The following is a 21568-nucleotide window of genomic DNA, read 5'->3' as shown; positions in this document are numbered from 1 at the left end:
TCTCTATTCTCTCACGTTTTAACTGTCCTCCTTTCCTCAATGTCACAAAGTCTCTGCTACAGCCTTTGGTGAGTGATAGTAATGTGGCTACCCAAAGTGTGCTTGGATACCTGCTACAGGAGCTCAGGCTTTGTTTGTAGTTGGTAAGCTCTTTGGGTGTTGGGCTATGTCTTAGTTATCTAGTGCTGCTGTAACAGAAATAGCACAAGTGGATGGCTTTAACAAAGAGAAGTTTATTTTCTCACAGTAAAGGAAGCTAAAAGTCCAAATTCATGGGGTCAACTCTAGGGGAAGACTTTCCCTCTCTGTTGGCCTTCTCATCTATCTTCCCCCAGATCAGGAGCTTCTCTGTGCACGGACCCTGGGTCCAAAGGACGCGCTCTGCTCCTGGCACTGCTATCTTAGTGGTGTGAGGTCCCCCGTTTCTCTGCTCACTTCTTTCGTTTATATCTCAAGAGATGGCCTTAAGACACAATCCAATCTTGTAGATTGAGTCCTGCCTCGCTAATACAACTGCCAACCATCCTCCCTCATTAACTCATAGAGGCAGGATTTACAACATAAAGGAAAATCACACAATACTGGGAATCATCCCCCAGCCAAATTGATACACACGTTTTTGGGGGGATATAATTCAATCCATGACAGGCTAATACTGTGAAAACCTTGTGTGTCCTATTCATATTATAGATTCTCTACAGAGGAGGTCATGGGACAATTGGGGTTGGATTAATTCAACCACAGAGTTCTAAGGGAACAATGACTATTCTAGTAAGAGACAAGTCAAAAAGCATCTGTTGGAGAGACCCCTACTCACCCTAAATATCTGAGCAAGATGGCTAAACTGAACAAAGAAAATGAAGAAGGAAAATTTGAGGACTGTAACATATTGGGACTTTAACTTGTAAGAGACAGGAGATTTAATATTTGGACTTCAATTTTTCCTTGGAAATTTAAAAAGGGAATGAGGTATTTATTCATTTTTAAGAATGTTGTATATTGTTGATACTGTGTGTTTCTTCTGTCATTTAAGCTCATTGCTTAACCTCTGAGAGCTATATTGGATAATGGAACAGACAATTGGAGAATTGAGATAGAAAAGAGAATAGAAAGTGAATATTTTACTTTGTGTACAGTGTGATCCCAGACTTAATTTCACTAATGAGCTGTTCTGACCCATTCCAGAATCTTCTTGGGGGAAATAAGTTCAACTGCTGAACTGGAAGGAAAAACAAGAGAGCTGTAGCTGGCATCAAAGCAGTGGTTCTCTCAAGGAGTGTCCTGTAGACCCTGAAGGGCCACCAGAACTTTTTCAGGGACCTACAGTGTCAAAAATACTTTCATACCAGTACTAAGACATTATTGCTTCTTTCACTCTCATCTCTCACCAGTGTACAGCAGAGGCTTCCAGAGGCTCCATGACATGTGATGACATCATCACTCAGACAGCTAATGGAATGTGTGCCTGTGTTGCAAAACTTCTCAGTTTTAATGTCTAGTAATGGTAAATTTTTTTTTTAATGGTAAATATAAGTAGATGTAGCCCATAAAAACAAAAGTTCTTTGGAGCCCTCAATAGTTGTTAAGAATGTGAAGGTGTCGTGAGACCAAAAAGTGTGAGAACTGTTGTATTAGAGGAAAGGTCTCAGAGGAGGAAGAGGAGCAGGCCTGCCCAGAGAAGCTGTGGCCTCCTCACCAGGGCACAGCCACTCCTCTGGGAGACCATCATTTTGATTGCCACGTCGTGTGGGTTAGGGTGCTGAAGGAATCATTCCCCACTTCTCCCACCTTCCAGCCAGCCCATAAAATAGGAACTTCTGCCCTCTTGGAAGGATTGACCAGAAGCTTCCATGCCTCCTTGCACCTCCTGCTTACTCCTCTCTGTGGAAGGAGGGGTGACGTATAGGAGAAATGAAATAAAGCATGAACATGTGTGGCTCAGCTCTTTCAGAGCTGGCTTGCTCACAGCAGTTCATGTTCTTCTCTTTTCTGCCTCCTCCATTCAGGAGGTCTGCCAGGTGTCATTGGTGGGAGGGTGATAGTCACCCAGCCTGTACCTGAAGGATAATGTTAATTCACAGGGAAAGGACTAGAAAAAAAAAATCTCATTTTAGCCTCAGGTCTAGTTTTGCCAGAAATAAAGCCAATCTTGTAATCCTTACATGTATATTACTCAAATACTGCATAAGTTAAGAGGGCAAGTGTTGTGATTAATTTATACTTCAGACCCCAACATGTGCACCTAGGTAAATACTGTCCTCTTTGTTCCTTGGTTACCTCACCTGGAAAATGGCAATAGCATAGCTGCCTCACAAACTTCTGAGATGCTACGGATAAAAAGCCCAGGACATTACCGTAATGGGTAGCTACTGCTCTACTATCATTCATTACATAAATCAAACATCCCAAAAAAGCTTAAGAATGCGTGAGAATGAGCTACATAACGAGAGTGCCATAAACTCCTACTGGCTGCTCTAAAATGTTCTCTCATGCCAACCGGCTACACAACCCTGCTCAAGTGACCCTAACGTACTTTCTGAAACCATAACAATCATTTTGCTGGTCAGCAGCAAACCAGGCATTCAGCCGTAATAAAGAAGCTCCAGCTTTGCCATTTCCACATCACTGAGACAGGTCTTACCCGCTGGTTGAAGTTTCTGTTCAAAGCCACGCTCAAGAGGTCAGTCGCGTATTTGGAGGAGCTGTAGGGTTCCTGGCCTTTGCTGTGCTGGAAGTCCTCAAGGCTGAAGTTGGATCTCAAGGCGCTACAGGACGACGTCCAGATGAGCTGAGATGGACTGTCAGGGTGACAGAGGAGAGGTTCCAGCTCTTGAACCTGAGGATGAAACAAAGAACAAACCAAACTGTATCTTAAAATCCAGCCTGGAAGCTTGCAGAAAGGTTCGATGCTTGCATAAACAAATGTGCCAGTGCAATCAAGACCCAGCTCACAAGCATGAGGCTGAAGGCAACCACACTAGCTCCTCAGCTATAATAATCATCTTCATATAAACTATAATTTATCAAGTACCTCCCCAGCCCCAGGAACAGTCCTGAGCACTTCTAAGATGTCATTTTTGAGCCTTAAAAACAACTTGCCAGAGTGTGTTATTAGCTCCATGCTACAGAGAAACGAGCTAGTCACAAAACTCAGCTACTCCTCTGTTGTGGGTTGAATTGTGTCCCCCAAAAATGTGTATCAACTTGGCTAGGCCATGATTCCCTGTATTGTGTGATTGCCGACCATCTTGTTATCTGATGCGATTTTTCCTATGTGTTGTAAATCCTACCTCTATGATGTTAATGGGGTGAGATTAGTGGCAGTTATGTTAATAAGGCAGGATTCAATCTACGAGATTAGGTCGTGTCTTAAGCAATCCCTTTTGAGATATAAAAGAAAGATATAAAAGAGCAGAGAGACTTCGGGACCTCATACCACCAAGAAAGCAATGCCGGGAGCAGAGCGCGGTTCTTCAGACCCAAGGGTTCCTGTGAGGAGAAGTTCCTAGACCAAGGGAAGACTGATGACAAGAATGTTTCTGCAGAGCCTACAGAGAGAGAAAGCCTTCCCCTGGAGCTGGCACCCTGAATTTGGACTTCTAGCCTACTAGACTGTGAGAGAATAAATTTCTCTTTGTTAAAGCCATCCACTTGTGGTATTTCTGTTATAGCAGCACTAGAAAACTAAGACATCCTCCTCTTGGGTACTCAGCTACAATCTAGTCCTCAGTTTCCCTTGCAGTTAGGTATGTCATATGTATTACTTCTAGACAGTGGAATATGAGCAGGAACTACATGTAACATTTCAAGGTCTGGCTTATATAAACCTTCCAAATGCAATTTCTCCTTCTTACCTATCTGCTAAATGGATACTGACACCCAGAATGATCTTGAAATCCATGTGTAGGAAGGAGCAGATTATCCATCTCCCTAGGTCCCTGAATGACTGCATGGAGCAGAGCAAGAACCCTTACTCCCTCCAGCCACCAATTAGACTTTATGTGAGTAAGAAATAGGCTTCTATTGCATTAAATTCACCGCAATTTTGAAGTTACAGCAATTAGCTTTGTATGCGTTGTATGTTAGAAACTGGGGAAGAGTCACCTTGGAAACTGGAGATGTCTCAGCTTATAAAACACATACACTAATCTTAAACCAAGGTTTATTGTCAAAAATTACTGTAATATTCTGAATTTTTACTTATATACCCACCTGTACACAAAAAGAGGCCACACTATGTAGGAGCAAAAATTAAAATTTGTAGTCCCACTCTGCCTCTGTTTTTTGCCCCATTCACCCAAATAAGGGACTCAAAATTAGTTGATTAGAAGCATTCTTCAAGAAGCTTAATACACCCATCCCTCACTTATCAACTATCTCTTTACCTAACATTTTACATTTACAACAGTAGTAAAAAATTCTACTATCTATTTTGTGCATTAATGATGTACATCTGGCAGTGACAAATGCCAAGGTGGGAGGCAAAAGTAGTGGCCGTGATGGCTAAAGAAATGTGCCAACTTGGCTAGGCCATGATTCTCAGCAGTATGGCAGTTATATACTGATATAATTTAGCACTTATGTAATGATGTAGTCATCCTTCATTTTGTATCTGATGTGCTCATAATTCATTTTCTCATTAACACTGATTTTTGCATAATGACCTGGTCTTTGGAACCTAACTGATAAGTGAGGAGTGGGTATATATGCATATACATATGTATAGATACAGATTCATTTACTATACAAATATATTTCTACAAGATAGGAACAATTTCTCTTATTTTACAAATGAGGAAGTTTAAACTTAATCCAGAAATATTAACTTGCCCAAAGTCCTTCAGCTAATAAATTAAGGAGCTGCAATTTGAATCTAGGTAGTCTGGCTTGGAACTTGGGCACATACCCACTATGCTGCAGAAGAAAGGAAAGAAAACTGAATAAAAGAAGAGAGATAAATGATAACATGCATAGCAATGGAATTATGTTTCCTTAAGGACAACATCCAACCGTTTTTGTTTTTTTTTAAACTGAAAATTACAGACATGGGAAGAACCATCCTAAACTAAAATGAGGCCACCAATGCTGCTTTAGAAATAAAATCAGAGGCTAAGAAGGTCATCTTGGCCACCTGGGGCAGATTTTCTTAAAAGTAATACCGTTCTCTTCTATAAATACTCTCAGACTGCATGGTATCCTTCTGTGGCACTGCTCCACTCCTTTTCTCTTTGGAATGCTCTTACATTCATTTTAATCAGGTTTAGAACTATTGATTTGATAAGGTCTTGGGTAGAACTTGGTCTAATATTCAGGTAGTACAACCAATAGAGTTTTATAGGTTTTTTTTTTTTTTTAATTTGGGGCTACTTCCATTAAAAAAAAAAAAAAAAACTTCCATATGAAAGAACAAATAGCAATGTACTGAGCCTGCTGGGTGTCCCTTCCTTCCCCGACAACCCAGAGCCTTCCCACTGAACTGAAGAGTTATTTCCTGGTGTACCAGGGACCTCCAAGATCCTACTCCAGTGCTATGGTCTGTGTCTCTTCAGATTAGTTGCTATACTTTTATGCTATACTGGTTGCTATTTTGAATATTACCCCTGGATATAACGAGATGCAAAGTCAGTGGCTTGTAATTCTGGATACAAAATTAGTTTTTCCAACACCAAGAAACTACATTTGACCTTACCAAAGTTAGGAATTACTTGATTTATATGTTAAGGAGGTCTTATCTATGACAGACGTGATTCAGGAGGGAGCGCAGAAGAAATCACTCTAACGTCAGAAAATCTCTACCTTTGGAATAAAATAAAACTAATTTTTTGAACATGGGCCTAACCTTTGCTGAATGTTCTTCATCAATACCTGACACTGAAACACATATAAAAAATCTAACACTGACAGTTGTCGGTACCCAACACGTGTAACACATGGGGATGAAGAATTGCCTTCAGTTCAATTTGTCTCCTGTCTTACCTGGGGATATGACTAGCTTAGGACAACATTCTTAATTGTATCAGTCAACACTTCTTAGTCTGTCTTGTATACAGTTTCTTTTTGGCTTATATTTTTTCTCCCTCAAATTTTATACTTTAGAATTGAAGTAAAAGAATAAATAGGTCTATAGCTTTTCCAAAAACTCTCCGTTTACTAGGAAAGCCTTGTCATATCACTTATTATAATTCTATGTAATAGTGAGTACAGAAGCCTCTAAAGCTCAAAGCTGTTTTACCAGGATAAAGTGGCCAAAAACATTGGTTTCAAACACCTCTTGGAGCCCATCAGCTGTGATGTTGTCATCCTGGGTCAGCAGTCCTTCAGCTGTCGAGAACATATGAATCATTTTTCTGAAAGAGAAGATAAAAAAAGAAGAAAAGAAAAAGAAGTTTTACTGCACATGTTATCTAGTTGGAAACCAGAAAGTTGTTCTTTTTCTAAAGAGTAGTTGTGTGAGAATTAAAAGCTATGAGTGACTATTTCAGTGCTTGACCCCCAACAGCTGCTCAAAATATGTCTTTCCTTGAACCCTTTTGTCACCGTGTTCCTTGAAGGGTCATTGCTCAAATTCCCAAATTAAAAAAAAAAAAAAAAATAGGCACAAATTCCCAAAAAATGTCTCAAATTCACAAACTGATACTTTGGGAAATGTTCTGGGGAATATTTATTTCTTGAAAATTTTCCCTGTTATGTTTTTCTTTGTTGTTAATCAGGTTTCTTTTTAAATTTTTAATCATAGAACTAATTGATGAACACATGCTTCGTGTAATAAGCATTGCCAGTAAATTTTCTCTGACTGCGATCTCCATCCAGAAACCTTCCATCTCACCCATCCTCACCAGAGACACTTTCTTTCCATTTATATACATATAAGTAGGAGCGCTGGCGGCACGAACGTTTAAGCACTAGACGGTTAACCATGCTTAACCTAAAGGTTGGCAGTTTGAACACGACCAGCGGCTCTTCGAGAACAAGGCCTAGTGATCCACTCCCCCAAAGATTCAAAAACCCACTGCCCTCAAGTCGACCCCGACTCTTAGCGACCGGAAAGATGACAGCCTAGAAAACCCTACAGGGCAGTTCTATTCCATCACGTGGGCTTGCTATGAGTTGAAAACGAGACCTAAAAACAACAACAAACACAGAAATTGGTTTTGTGGGACTTAAAAACATACATCGTTGGTATCGAAATGTATCATTCTACAGCTTTTCACCCCAGAAATGTCTCCGAGACATTGCCAGGCTATTGCACACACATCTTCCCGATGGTAAAGTGTCGCATAGTATTTCGTTATTCCCCTATCGATGAAAACTTCGGTAGTTTCCAATCTTTCTATCTCCCTCCTTGTGCACATGGCAGGGTCTTTGTTGAAAGGATACTCAAAAGCAGCAGTGTGGCTCCTAGGGTGGTCACACGTGAAGTTTCACGAGACACTATTCCTCCAAAGGTGATGATAGCAATTTATACGCAGTAGTAGCCATGCTATTTTATAGTTTTTTGATTATTGCCAATCTGATGGTTATGAAATGTTTTGCGTTGTAATTTTAACTTCTTGCATGTCCCTGATAACTCCCGAGACTGAGCATTTTTCCTGTATTATTGGCTATTAGGTCTCTTCTGAGAACTGCCAATTCTATCCTTTGCCCATTTGTCTATGCAGTTACTGGTCATTCTCTTAATGATTTGTAGTACTTTTTTATTTTCTAGGTTTTATTATTTTATCCATCATGTATGTGCAAATATACTCCTACCAGCTTCACCCTTATCTCTTAAATACATTTATAAGATCTCTTCTCCAGCATTAGTTGTTGTTACTGTTTTATAGTCAATCTCAACCACCTCTTCCTTCAAAGTTTTTGATTTTGAGGTCTGGTTTTAAAATCCTTCTTTATTCCCAAATTCATGATCACATTCTTCTATGTTTTCTTCTAGTATGTTTATGGCTCATTCTTTATATATATACATACATATATACATATTTATTCATTTACTTAGTTACACTTAGCTCTTTAACCCATATAACATTTATTTTTCTGACTGTTATGAAACAGGGTCTAACTTCATTTTTTCTACATGACTAGTCAATTGTCCCAATGCCACTTACTGAACGAGTTGTTTGTCCCACTGATTTTTAATGACACTTATAGACTTTGTTATTGGACTCTGTTCTCTTCCACTCATTATTTCCTGCATCAATTCCACACTATTTTAATGACTATAGCTTTATCCTATGTTTTAGATATCTACTAGGACCCATTTCCACCTTAAAAATTGTCTTGGCTATCCTTACATCTTTATTCTTCCATATTTCTCTTACCATCTGCTTGTCAAGTTTTTAAAAATTCCTACTGGCATTTTGATTGAGATTGCATTTAATTTGTAGATTAATTTTAGAGGGAGGTGACGATTTACAGTAAGTATTATTATTCATTAAGATAATATATTTAAGGTCATTTTTATCACTTTCTATAAATGTATATGGTTTTTCTTCATCAATAATTTGCACATTTTTTGCTAGGCTTATTCTGGGTTCTTTACGTTTTTTTATCTTGCTACTATGAATAAGATCTTTTAAAATAAACAGACTTTCAATTCCAGATCAAGATGGCACTTCTCCCTATCCCCTTCACTAAGTACAGCTACATGGCCCAGATATTACATAGAAAACAAATACAAGAAGACCCTGGAAGATGAAGAGAAGGAGGAAGACGAACAACGGGCCTCAGGACAAAAAGTGGTGAGTTCCTTGTTTTTGCTTTTTTGCCTCACGTATCCCAGATTGAATGCTGGAGATGACGAAAACCTGGAAAAGCCAGCATAGAAGATGGAAAAAAAAAAACCCTTAAGGACCCTAATTTCTCTAGCCAAAGGACCAGGAAAGTGATAGTAAGACACAAAACTTGTAGGCAGTAACTGCTCTATTATCCCACCTTTTCTTGAACTCTTTTTGATATTTCTCTCCCATTTCCTCTATTTTCTCCATAAGGGAGGCTTATATGAAGCAAATATTGGAACTTCTGGATCTATTTTTCATATTTTGACTTTTCTTTTATACATTTCAACTTATTTATCCCTTTATGCTGCATTCTGGGGAACTTCCTCAGCTTGATTTTCCTGCTAATGAACTTGCTCGAACAAGTTATCTTTTTTTTTTTTTTTTTTTAACATTTGTATTTTTCATCTCTTCATTTGGTTCTTTTCTGTGATGGGGTATCTTCTTTCTGGAAAGGATATTGTTATTTATTTCTCTGAGGATAATAATTTAACTTACCTGTAAGTCATATCTTGCTTGCTATTTCAACTCCATTTGTCTAGGTGAAGTTCCTTTATTTCTCTTGTTTGTTATACCTCTTGTATGGTATTGGCTTCCCACAAATATTTGATTTTTTTATTGGGAAATCATACTTACAGCTGAGATTCTCTTTAAACTGAATGCTGCTTTGGTTTACGCAACTAACTTTAGAGAGATGGATAGGAGCTGCTACCACGACCTAATCTTTAATAGGCTTTTTTGGGTAATGAACCTTTCGAAACTCTAGTGGCTTAAAACAACAGCCATTTATTTTACTCAAAAGTCTAAACTTTAGGCAGGGCTCAGTGGCTCAGCTCATCTTTGCTCCATGTGGCATCAGCTAGGGCAGCTTGGGCCAGAAGTTACTACTTTAAAAATGGCTCATTCACATAGCTGTCAAGTTGGTGTTAGCTGTCAGCTGAGATCTTGGCTGGGGCTATGAGCTGGAGGCCTCGGTTCCTCTTCATGAGGACCCCTCTTCTTGAGCTTCCTCATAGCATGGTGGCTGGGTTTCAAGAGCAAGCATCCAAGACAACCAGGCAGAATCTCAAATACCTTTTATGACTGAGCCTCAGACGTTACATAGCAACACTTCTTCCATAGTCACAAGCCTGCTCAGATTCAATAGGAAAGAGCATAGACCTCACTTTTCATTAGGGGGAAGGTCAAAATCACATTATATGAAAAGCATGTTGGATGAGAGATGTTGTGATCTTCTGAATAACAAAATCTGTCACAGAAGGGAAGGGATAGTATATGCCACCAGGTGGAGTACTTAATCCTCTAGTTGGCTGGATGCATACGCTCGTATTCCTCCTGAACTTCAAAGATACTGCCCTATCTCTCTAATCCAAGTTCCCATGCTTACTCTCCTTTCTGGTAGTGGATCCCTTTGTCATTGATACCTACCTTAAGAAAAGACAAGGGGATATTCACTGGGGTCAACCTATTTGCTACTTCTATGGTAAAACAACCAATCCCCATTTTTCATTTCCTTAGTTCCTCTCCTGTTCTGGAATCTACCAACTCTACTCCAAACTTCTGTAATGCACTTGCCTATGTGTATCCCAAATCCAGTGTGGTGAGGGGAAGCAGTACTATATGCTCAGTCTGCCATCTTGAAATAGAATCCAGAGATTTCATTTTACTAGCACTACCCAGAACAACCAGAATCTCTCATATACAAATAAGTTCACAAAAGAAGGGCATCATCTTCAAAACATTCTTATGTCTCCACCCAACATTTTGCTTTACATAATACTTAATATCTCTGGACATACTGTTCTTAAAAAAAAAAAAACAGATTGGTAAAATAACTTATCAAAAATTTCTTCTAGATACCTTAGGATCCCATTAAGAAAGCTATGTAATTTTTGAAATGTTCTTCCTGATATTCACTGGTTTATTCACTCAACAAACATTTACTGAGCACCTGGGAATTGTTCTTTGTCCTTGAAATACAGAGATTCTTTCTTTACCTCAGAGAGAAAAGAAGGCAGACAATAAACAGCAGTCGTAAGTAATCAAGTTTGAAAGTGAGAAGTGTGGTGTAAAAAAGAAAAAGTAAAGCAGAGTAAGGAGGATTGGTAGTAAGGAGTGGGGTGACAGGTTTAATTAGCATAACCAAGAATGGCCTCATTGGGAAAGCAACATTTGAGCAAAGACTTGAAGGAATGAGGGGATACCTGATGCAAATTTCCTAAAGGAGTAGCATGTTTAATGAGTTAGAGAAACAGCAAGGAGACTTGTGTGACTAGAATAAAGTGCACAAAGGGGAGAGAGAAGTGAGAGGTAATGGAAGTCAGATCATGTGAGCTGCTTAGGTCATTTTAATAATGTTCAGTCCGTCACTCTGAGTGATGTGTGGAGCTATTTCAGGGTTTAACAAAGGAATGAGAAGACTTAAATGTTGTGTTGAGATTGGACTATAGCCATAAAATGGAGAAGGCTGAGGATGAAGCAAGTTGGGGGAAATTCAAGAGCTTGCTTTTGGATATGTTATGGTGGACATGTCTATTAAAAATAAAAAGAGATGTTCAATAGGCGGTGGATACAGAATTCTAGAGTTCAGAAGGGAAGTCTGGACCGGGTATATAAACTTGAGATTCACGGGCATATAGATGTAACTTCAAACAATGAGACTATAGGTGATAACTAAGACAGTGTAGGCAGAGAGCAGAGGGCTGCATCACTCAGGGACTGGACAGGAAATAGAGGACATTCACAAAGAGGATAACTGAGGAGAGTTTAATTAAGGGATTTTCACAAAGGTGTGGGCTAGGTTATAGGAAACCAATAAAGAATGGTCATGTACCCTAGCTGAGACATGACCCCCACGGTGCTGTATTCTTTGCCTGGCTTCCTCCCCTAGAGTGTTGTATTGCAAAATCCTTCCTTTGCTGGGCCCCTCCCCCCACCCCCATCTCTGCATTTGAATCCTGCTTTTGCTTGGAAGTTCTGTGTAAACCCCATTGCACCTGCATAGTATATGCTTAAGAATGTTGCTGACTTAACTTTTATGAGCTCTCTATTTGTAAACACCATTAAAAGTAATCTGCCTGCCCACCCTTAACGAGCAGTCTTGGCAGCAGTAAGCACAGACTGACTCCATTTCCTTATACAGTGAAATAAAAGTGCCTTTTTTTATTCTCCCATCTCGGTCTCTCGTTAATTGCCCAAAACGAGTCATGCCATGTAAAACCTAGGGTTTCTACCCAGTGACATGGGGCTTAGTGGAAGGCTGTCACCACCCCTGAAAAGCAAAAAGAGATGGCAGGTACCAGAACCCAGAGAGAGCACCTGACAGAAGCTGTGGCCTTCACTAGAAGAACACAGCCTCTTCCCAACCTTCCCCATCAGGGAGGAATCCAAGAAAGCAAATAGTCTGATCTCTCCTTCCTCCCACCTTTCTACCTCCTACTCCTGATGGCCAAAACCAACTGGAGGACAGATGGCAAGGGAAGCTAAGAGATGAGTTTCAAATGCCAGCCTCTCAGGCTACAGAGCCATGGAAAACAGGATCTGGAGGTGCACACGAACGGCAAAGACTAAGGATTGCACCTAGGGAACTCCAACGTTAAGATGCCAGGGAGGAATAAAAAAGCTTGAGAAGGAAAAGGTGGCAAAGTAGAAGGAAAATCAGGAAAGTATGTTGTCCTAGAAACTAAGGGAGAAAAATGTTTAAATAGGAAGGGTGTGATCAACTACCTTAAATGCTACTGATGAGTCAAATAAGATAAAGATCATTGACTTAGCTATGTAGGTCAATGTCACCATTGATAAGACCTGTTTTGGTAGAAGGACCAGACTGAAAGCCTGGTTGGAATGGGTTTAAGAGAGGAAGGGATGAGGGGAATTGGAGACAGAAACTACACACAGTTCTTCTGTGGAGTTTTGTTACAAAGAAGAGCAAACAATTGGGTAGTAGCTTTCTGGGGGAGTGGGGATAATTAAGAGTTTTTTGTTGGTTTTCTTTTTTAAGAATAAGAAGGAAGGAAGACATTGACACAGTCATTCATTCCAAGAATTACTAACTTCTTATTTCATCCTGAAAACAAGCCAAATTTTTTAGCATCCTGGAGACTCTGAATCTCATTAAAACTACCACGTCTAGCAGCATTTCTCACAATAGAAATTTTCCTTTAATAGTATTATGGCAATACCTATTCCTACTTTATCATCCTAGTCAACATTCCCACACCATTTACCACTAAAATATGTGTGAAATATAAAGTACGTCTAAAGAGAAAAATACTTTTCACACCATTGAATTCAACTAGAAAAAAGAAGTTACCTGGAAAAGAGGCCAGAGAAAAGCTCTTTTATTTTCAGCCGAGGATTAAGTAAAATTCCAGCATTTAGATATACATAATCTAATCTCTGAAACCTGCAAGCAAAATGCAAACACAGTCTTGTTAGCTACCACTAGAAAGACCCATAGTAAAATTATGGCCAAAAAGGGGAAGGGGATACCTCTATTCAAAAGAAGATAGCTGGAACGTGATACACAGCATCAAGTTTTCTCTGCTTCTAAACCATTTGCCTGTGTGAGAGTTCCAAAGCTGAAGTGCCTGACTAGTGTCAGGACAATCAGACCAGGTCTGAGCCCCAACTCCATCACATATTTGGCGTATTTCTCCTGCAGCTGTCAAACCCTTAGACTTCAGTACATAAAAATGGAAACATTTTTTCTCTGTAGCTAAACTAAAGATAATAGGAAGAATGTGCCAAAAGGAGGGTCTTGACACAAGGCCCTTATCAGGAGTTCCCTCAGCAGCCCTCAGGAAATGTTTTAAGATAATTACCTTGTGACCACCCTGTAAAAGCCCTCTTAGTCATGTATTTAAACTAATCGATCCAAAGAGCCCACATTTGTGTTTCCAACCAGTCTCTGTAAAGCTCCCCCCTTCAAGTTGTCTCACCTCCTGCTTATGTAATCTTGCAGCTTCCAATCAGAATGTTGTATCCTATAAATATGCCTATATAACTCCACCATTTTGGAGAGTTTGATTTCACTTTATGAGATCAGATATGTCCCTAGTTTGAACTCTTTCGAACCTTCAATAAATCTCTTTGCTTTTATTTTTAATGGAGTGTGCACTCTTACTCACTGACAGGCCTTTTGCCAGAAAAATTTACAATATCTTGTTGCAGGTCTTCAATCAGACCCTTACAGGACTTGTAATTAAGAACTTATAATCAGTCTACATTTATTAGCACTTTTTCACTGCCCCCCACTCCTCATGTCCTCCCTTACCCAGGCAAGATTCCATGGCTCACCATCAACATCTTTCCCCATTAATTCCCTCGTCTCCCTCGCCCTTCACTATACTAGCTTGATAAAGCCTCAATCCCAAATTAGATCTAACTCTTTATCATCATCATCACACACACACACACACACCAGGTACCATGCTGACCAGTTTCTCTTTAAATTCACAACCATAACACTGTTTGAGGAAAGCATCTAAGGGATATGTTTGAAATACGTCTCCCCCCGCCCACCTGCATGCCTCTCTCCCAACCACCAGCAACCACTATTCTTCTGTCTCTGTATTTGCCTATTCTGGACATTTCATATAAATGGATGGACTTTTGTATCTGCCTTCCTAAACTTAGCATGTTTCCAAGGATCATTCACATCCTAGTATCTATCAGTAACTTCATTCCTTTCAATAGCTAATATTCCATTTTACAGATATGCCACATTTTTGCACTATTTGCACTTTTTTTACCATTGCAAAAAAATGTACATTTGTAACATTGAAATAATATAAATGTGAATGGCAATTTTAAAGGGCTCAGTGTGCTGTGTAAATTGGGCTGTGGGTATAATAGACCATGTACCAAAGTCAGTGCCCATAAGAACAGAATTAACTAGCGATTTGCCAACATTTCAAACAGGTAAAATCCCTGCTGTCTACTCTCCCTGGATAATTATATAGCGTCACAAATTACTATGAATAAAAAAAAAAAAAGTTTTTTTTTTAATAACTAGTTGATAATAAAAATTGGACCAGTTTATGAGTTTCCATGATTCTACCCAGAACAATGCTTTTATTTCATGTAACATACTTTTGTCCAGTTGAAACCAGGAATTTCCAATAAAGAATTTATCCTTAAAAAAAATATTCAAGGCCCTAAGTTCAAATGAGCACTTAGTGCTGCCCAGCAATCCTTCCTTTTTTCCGTAGTGTATTCTCTCTCCCACTCCACTAGATGACTATTTAACATATTCCTCTCTCCTAGAACCTCCACACCTTCCTGCTCCTCATTTTCGGCTGCTTTTGCTTCCTACTTCACTGAGGATAGAGGAAAAACAACCAAAAGAAAAATATTTACCCTCCCACCACCACATCTCTCAGCCTACCTGTCCCCTTCCCTCCACCTGTGCACTGACTCATTCTTCATGCTGCTCTGACAATTCTCACCTTTCCTCCTCTTTCACCAGCCTTTCTACTGCATTAAACCCTCCCTACTGGATTTTTCTCAACCGATTATATCATCCACCTTCAAAAACCCTCCCTTGACCCCAACGTTCTTCTCCAGGTATCCCATTTCTCTGTCTCCTTTACTGCAAGACTCTTCAAAGAGTCATCCACACTTCATGTCTCCATTTTCTTTCCTCCTATCCTCCCCTAAACCACTCTCATCAGGTATTTGTTCCCAGAATTATCTTTTGTCCCTGCAACAATGATTTCCACGTTGCCAAATACTATAGCAATTCTCCATCCTCCGCTTACTTGATATATCAGGACTATTTTACACAATAGGTCACTCACCCCTTTTTTCTGGTCACTCTCTCATGACTGCTACTTTCCAGTCTTCTTTCCTAGATTCCTCTCTTCTTCCCAGACTCTGAGTGTAGAATAGTACACATTACATCCTCTGTCCCCTTTTTTCTGTGTGTTCTCTTCCCTGGCTGGTCAAAGGCTTTCACTATTATTTATACGCTGATAATTCTCCCACTTACATATTTAATCCTCCTTCCTTCTAAACTCCAGATGTATATCCAACTGCCTACTCAATCTCTCTATTTGGATATCTAACAGACATGTCAAAATTGACATGCCCAAAATTAAAATGCTGACTTCACTCCAGAAGTCTGCTTCTCCCACACTGTTTCTCATCTTAGTAATGACACTACCATTTACTCAGTCAGTTGGTCCAAAAACCTTGCTGACTCCTAGATTCTTCTCTCTCTTCACAACCAATTTATCAGTAGGTCCTGTTGGGTCTACTTTCCTATTCAGAATTCAACCACTTCAATAGCCTAAGTCAAGCCACTATCATCCCTTACCTATTTGCATAGGTTCCTAACTCATCTCCCTGCTTCCACTCTTAACCCCCTGTAACCAACATGATCATGAAAAACAGATCAGGTCATTCCTCTGCTCAAAGGTCTACAGTGGCTTCTACCACTGGGAAGAGAAAGAAATAATGCTAAAAATGTCCTCACTCTTTCTAAACTCATCTCCTACTGCTCTCCGTCTTGCCCACTCTACTCGGGTTACATTGGCCTCATTGACATTCCTTGAAAATGCCAAACATACACCTTTCTGAAGACCTTTCTCAACTCCCTCTGCCTGAAATATTTACCTCAGACAACTACCTATTCCTTATTTCCTTCAGGTTTCTGCTCAAATGTGACTTAATCAGAGAGGCCACCCCGACCTCCACGCAGTTTCCCCATCACTTGCACCACAGCCTCTGGTTGTTATTAGCACGTTTTGCTCAGGGCTAAAATCTGGAATTATTCCACTTGTTTTACCAGCCTTTCAGTTGGCAGCTAAGCGCTTAACTGTTGTGCCACCAGGGCTCTTGTGTCACTAGGCTGGTATTGTGTGTTTACTATGTACAAAGGTACATTAGCACATATTTTGAAGAGTATTTCAGGGATTCAGACACCCTGATTAATTCATTCATTCCGTCAACAAATATTCATTCCTTCAACAAATATTCATTCAGTCGCTCTTATATTCCAAGGACTGGGTTAGAGCCTGGGGCATCTGAGGATGTTATACTTTTATTATGCTTCCTCATTTTATAAAATAATTCACAATCACAGAAGAGAAAACCCATGAACAAGAGGCACACCTTTGCTTGAGCTCCTTGGAGGCCCGGAACACCGACCGCAGGTTGCTAACATCCACTTCCACAATGGTGACCTCAGCTGTGGGGTGAGAGGCCAGCAGATCATCTCGGACAGGTTCCGCTTTACACATCTCCCTACACGCCAGACACAGGTGAAGCTCATCGTCTTCCGCCAGCAGCCGCTTGCAGAAGGCTAGGCCAATGCCACTGAAAAGGACAATTCAAGCACAGGGCCAGCTTTATTTGGGATGGTGCCAAATAGGAGGATTTCTCTTTGGTTCAGAAAATTGACTTTGACAATATTAGCTGTAATCAGGAGCCCAAGGAGAGAGAGAAAAAAATTCTCAAAGCTGATTTAAATAAAGATGGCAAGAAGGAAATCCTAAACTCTGGTACCTACTTACTTGAGGCACTACCAATAAATTAGAATTGTCCTTTTCCATTTCTCTGTCATGTTTATTCTGCAGTAAATTGTCATCCTACACTACCATGTGACTGACATCTGATGGTGATTAAAAACTACCAAGAGTAGGTGTTAAAGACAGCATCTTCACTAACATACTTTTTATTTTATCAACACAGTTGCTGGTTCTTCAGGGGCAAGACCCATACCAGGATCAAGTTTCACCTCACATTCAGGACCAAACAATAACAGAAAACAACAACCTTCTGTGGAGGTTTTCTTTGAACAACTCAATGAATTTATTTTTCACTAGCCAGTCAGTATGAGCAAATCAGTGAAGTAAAAAAAGAAAAGGATTCAGTATAATTAAGTACGCACTTGGCTTTGCGATGCTCTCTTTGCCTTGAATAACTAGAATTTTAGAATGAAGAATGGAGGAAATATAAACTAGGGACCAGGAAGAGAAATTAGGAAGAGTAGGAGACTCAAGGATATAGGTGTTCAGAGGAATATAAGGTCTTCAGCGGAAGCAAACAGGGCTGTATATTAAAAACACAATAACCAAGATCTATCATTCAAAAAAAATTTTTTTTTCTTTATCATTCAATGTATCTTCCCATCTTCCTCCCATATGGTGATGAAATGTTTGTAACTTGCTCTAAAGAGCATTTACGAAACATTCCCTTAAGAATCTGTCTCTGTGAGCACAGAACTAAATATCTTCACTGAGAAAAATCATGTCTTCCCTTTTATATACATACGACAATTTACTGTAGTAGCTATGAGTACAGAATATGGAACCAGACTGGCTAGGTTTAAATCCTAACTCTATTGCTTGCTAGATCTGAAGTCTGGGCAAGTTATTTATGCTTAACCTCTACGATTCACCTGTAGATTAAGGATAATAATGGTGCCTGTAAATGAAAAATATACAGAATGTACTTAACACGGTGAATGGTACCTGGTTAGTGCTATTTAATTGTCTAACATAGTTTTATAACAAAAATCTGTGTTTACTTATGAGCACTATTTAGGCATCGCTGAGTGTAAGGCACTGTAGAATTTGTCAAAGAGGCTGAGAAGGAACATGGTGAGGGTTCCCTGGGCATGGCAAAGGTGCCCTCGAGTACCTGAAAGCTTTTTTCAGTTAATAGGGAGGGTAGGTAAATATGCTAAAAACTGAACAACTTTAAGGGAGACCTTTTAACCTAGCAAATGCAGATTCCAAATGTAGCAAAATGGATTGGTTAATGCCTATAGCCGTTTCTTTCCAGGTCCCTGCCCTCACTAGAAAGGCAAACAAGAAGTTGAAACATCCAGAAAAACCCTACAAGGTGAGGAGCTGATGGTTGCGGTTGTCTTTGTTCCTTTCTATTCTCAACAGATAAAAGCTTCTTTCCCTTCAGTCAGGCAGTCAGTAAGAACTGACAGATACTACTAGGTGCTCAGCATAAGCGCCGAGGGGTACAAAATGCATTTACGCTCCCACAGTTCCTACCCGGCTTGATAATCAGATCTAGAAGGGGCAGAAGCTCTACACACATCGAGCAACTGGAAAGCAACACGTGACCACCTGAATCAGGACAACGGCTCTGAGCGGAGTCGGGAAAAGTCGGAGCTCTTGCCCTTCACACCTGGATGAACACACTAGGATCTCCGTGAGGATGGGCCTCCCGTTTCTGGAGTCTGGCTTCAGTCAACTACACATTCCCTGAGTTCCCCGGGCTGGGCGCCGTGCGGAGAGTTGATGAATGGAACCCGGTCTCAGCAGGGCCAGGAGAGGCAGTCACCCTGCGCTCCAGTTACGGGTCCCCGACTCTGTCTGGCGTTTCCGTTGGGGTCTGCGGGCGGGAACTCACCTGTCTGCCCCGGTGACCAACACCACTTTCCTCATCCTAATAGTGATGGCACGAGGCAGCAGCGTCCAGCGAGCGCAGTTTTCCAGGCAAAGTTTATTTCTAGCCGGGACCTGAGGCCCCGCCCACGGGCTCAGCCCATCGCCTCGCCTCACGGGCGCCAGCTGGGCCAGTAACGCCGGCAGGTCGGCCGGCCGGCCCGGGGCCCTCCACCCTCTCGCTGCAGCCCACCTGGGCCGCGCCCGCGCGCACCGCCCGGCTCTTGTCCCGGCGGCCGCAGAGTGAGGGCGACCCCTGCTGGCCGAGGGCGCACAAGGCCCAGAACCGGCCACCTGTCGCCGCGGATGGCACAGCGCTCCGTGCAGTTCCCCCATCGCTTGCACCGCGGGCTCTGGTTGTTATTAGCGTGTTTTGCACGGGGCTAAAATTTGGAATTATTCCACTTGTTTTTTCGCTTCATTTTGAATGTAAAAATCGAGCCGCTGTGACATTTTTGAGTTCACATGCTAACCTCTCAACTCCTCCTCTTTCTCCTCTTTACCATACATTCGTCATTGCGTTCACCTTTGAGAAAACTGTTCGTTTGTCTTAATATCTTTGTTTATGAACTGAAACGGAAGATAATCTGGATTTTATAAGGTGTTTTATATACTGTCGCAGTATATATAATTATATGGTGTGGGAGTGGTCATTCACTCCAACGGTCTACGCTCTGTATTTTCTGACTCTATAAAATATTTCAATCAATTTCTGTATTTCTTATTTTCTCTGCTTTTCAGGACCATTTTTCCAAACATTCACCATCCTGGGAGGCGGCAACTCCAATGTAGGTGGCCTGCAGACAGAGCTAAATTTGAATTAGCCGTTCAGTAAGTACCATAGGGTTTTTTTCTTCTTCTTCTTCTTCTAAGCAGCCATGCTGACAATTAAAAATGAAATAAAATATGTAAACTAAAAATTATATATAAGAGGAATGCAATGAAAAGTCCTTGTACCACCCTCTTGTCTAGTCCATCTCCTCAAAGATGTCAACTGTTTCTTATGTGTCCTTCCAGAAATTTTATGTATATGTGTGTAATGTTATTAGATATATAATAATATAAATTACTAGTTAATATTTGTTGTATGTTAACATATTTAGTATATACTGAATACAAATGAAAGAAAAATATACATACTTCACTACATCTTGCTATTTTTTTTAACTTAACATCAGTCCATATATACCTACTTTATTCTTTTTAAGACGGGTTTTTTTTTTATAGTATTACATTTTATGGATATGACATAATTCTTTATCCAGTATGCTTCAGGCTGGATAAAGATGTTTGAGTTCTTTCTACTCATTTCTTGTTACAAAAAAAAACACTGCAATGAATGCTGTTGTATAGCTCTCAAATTTCTTACCTGCAGTTCCAAAGCACAAACATCTTAGAAAACTGGAAGTCTTTTCAAGTTTTTGGACAGCCCAGTCTGGAGATAGTCTTTATTTATACATTGTTGGTGGTGGTGCTGTGTGCCATGGAGTTGATTCTGACTCAATAGCGACCCTATATGAAAGAGTAGAACTGCCCCATAGTTTCCTAGACTGTAATCTTTATGGGTGGAAACCCTGGTGGCATAGTAGTTAAGAGCTACAGCTGCTAACCAAAAGGTCAGCAGGCGCTCCTTGGAAACTCTATGGAGCAGTTCTACTCTGTCATATAGGGTCACTGTGAGTCGGAATTGACTCAGCGGGTAATGAGTTTGGTTTTTTTGGTTAGTCCTAATGGGAGCACATCGCCGGGTCTTCCTCAGAGCCGCTGGATGGGTTGCCAACAGCCGAATTTTTGGTTAGCAGCTGAGTGCTTTAACCACTGTGCCACCAGATTCCTTTATTTCTACTATTTAATGCAAATTAATATATTTTTTACTGCCATATTACTAGTTTTGATTACAGAGTATTATCCCAGCTCTCACTACAATTGTTACAAAACACACTGTATTATATGCGCCATCTACTCTTTCTAAAATCCAAACAATTGTAAATTTTGAAGCACATTAGCACTAAGGGTTTTCAATAGGTGATGGGGGTTGTTATGGATTGAACTGTGTCCCCCAAAATGTGTGTCAACTCGGCTAGGCCATGATTCCCAGTACTGTGTGATTGTCTACCATTTTGTCATCTGATATGATTTTCCTATGCACTGTAAATTCTACCTCTATAATGTTAATGAAGCAGAATTAGAGACAGTTGTGTTAATGACCCAGGGCTCAATCTACAAGATTAGGCTGTATCTTTAGTCAACCTCTCTTGAGATATAAAAGAGTGAAGTGAGCAGAGAGACTTGGGGACCTTATCCCTTATCTTTACTAGAGATTACCAAAGAATAAAACAATTTACATCACAAACACTATTAAATCAAAGCACCTGTTCTTTCATAGAA

At 40.3% G+C, this 21568-nt stretch overlaps 1 protein-coding gene across 1 annotated transcript in view; it reads right to left on the bottom strand.

Moving 5' to 3' along the window:
* The window catches only part of LOC100676343 (3-keto-steroid reductase/17-beta-hydroxysteroid dehydrogenase 7), a 32755-nt gene extending 13575 nt beyond the window's left edge, over window positions 1-19180 (bottom strand). Inside the window, exons 1-5 of the mRNA XM_003415024.3 lie at window positions 19146-19180; window positions 16887-17090; window positions 13084-13176; window positions 6233-6347; window positions 2642-2836 (exon numbers count right to left, since the gene is read on the bottom strand). Coding sequence (XP_003415072.1) covers window positions 2642-2836; window positions 6233-6347; window positions 13084-13176; window positions 16887-17090; window positions 19146-19180 — 642 coding nt within the window. The remainder of the gene's footprint in view (window positions 1-2641; window positions 2837-6232; window positions 6348-13083; window positions 13177-16886; window positions 17091-19145) is intronic.
* Window positions 19181-21568: the final 2388 nt, after the last annotated feature.

This window comes from Loxodonta africana, chromosome 3, assembly GCF_030014295.1.
Source record: "Loxodonta africana isolate mLoxAfr1 chromosome 3, mLoxAfr1.hap2, whole genome shotgun sequence".
NCBI classification, from domain to species: Eukaryota; Metazoa; Chordata; class Mammalia; order Proboscidea; family Elephantidae; genus Loxodonta; species Loxodonta africana.
Note: the sequence above shows the minus strand (reverse complement) of the source record. Positions and strands in the feature narration are given on the sequence as shown.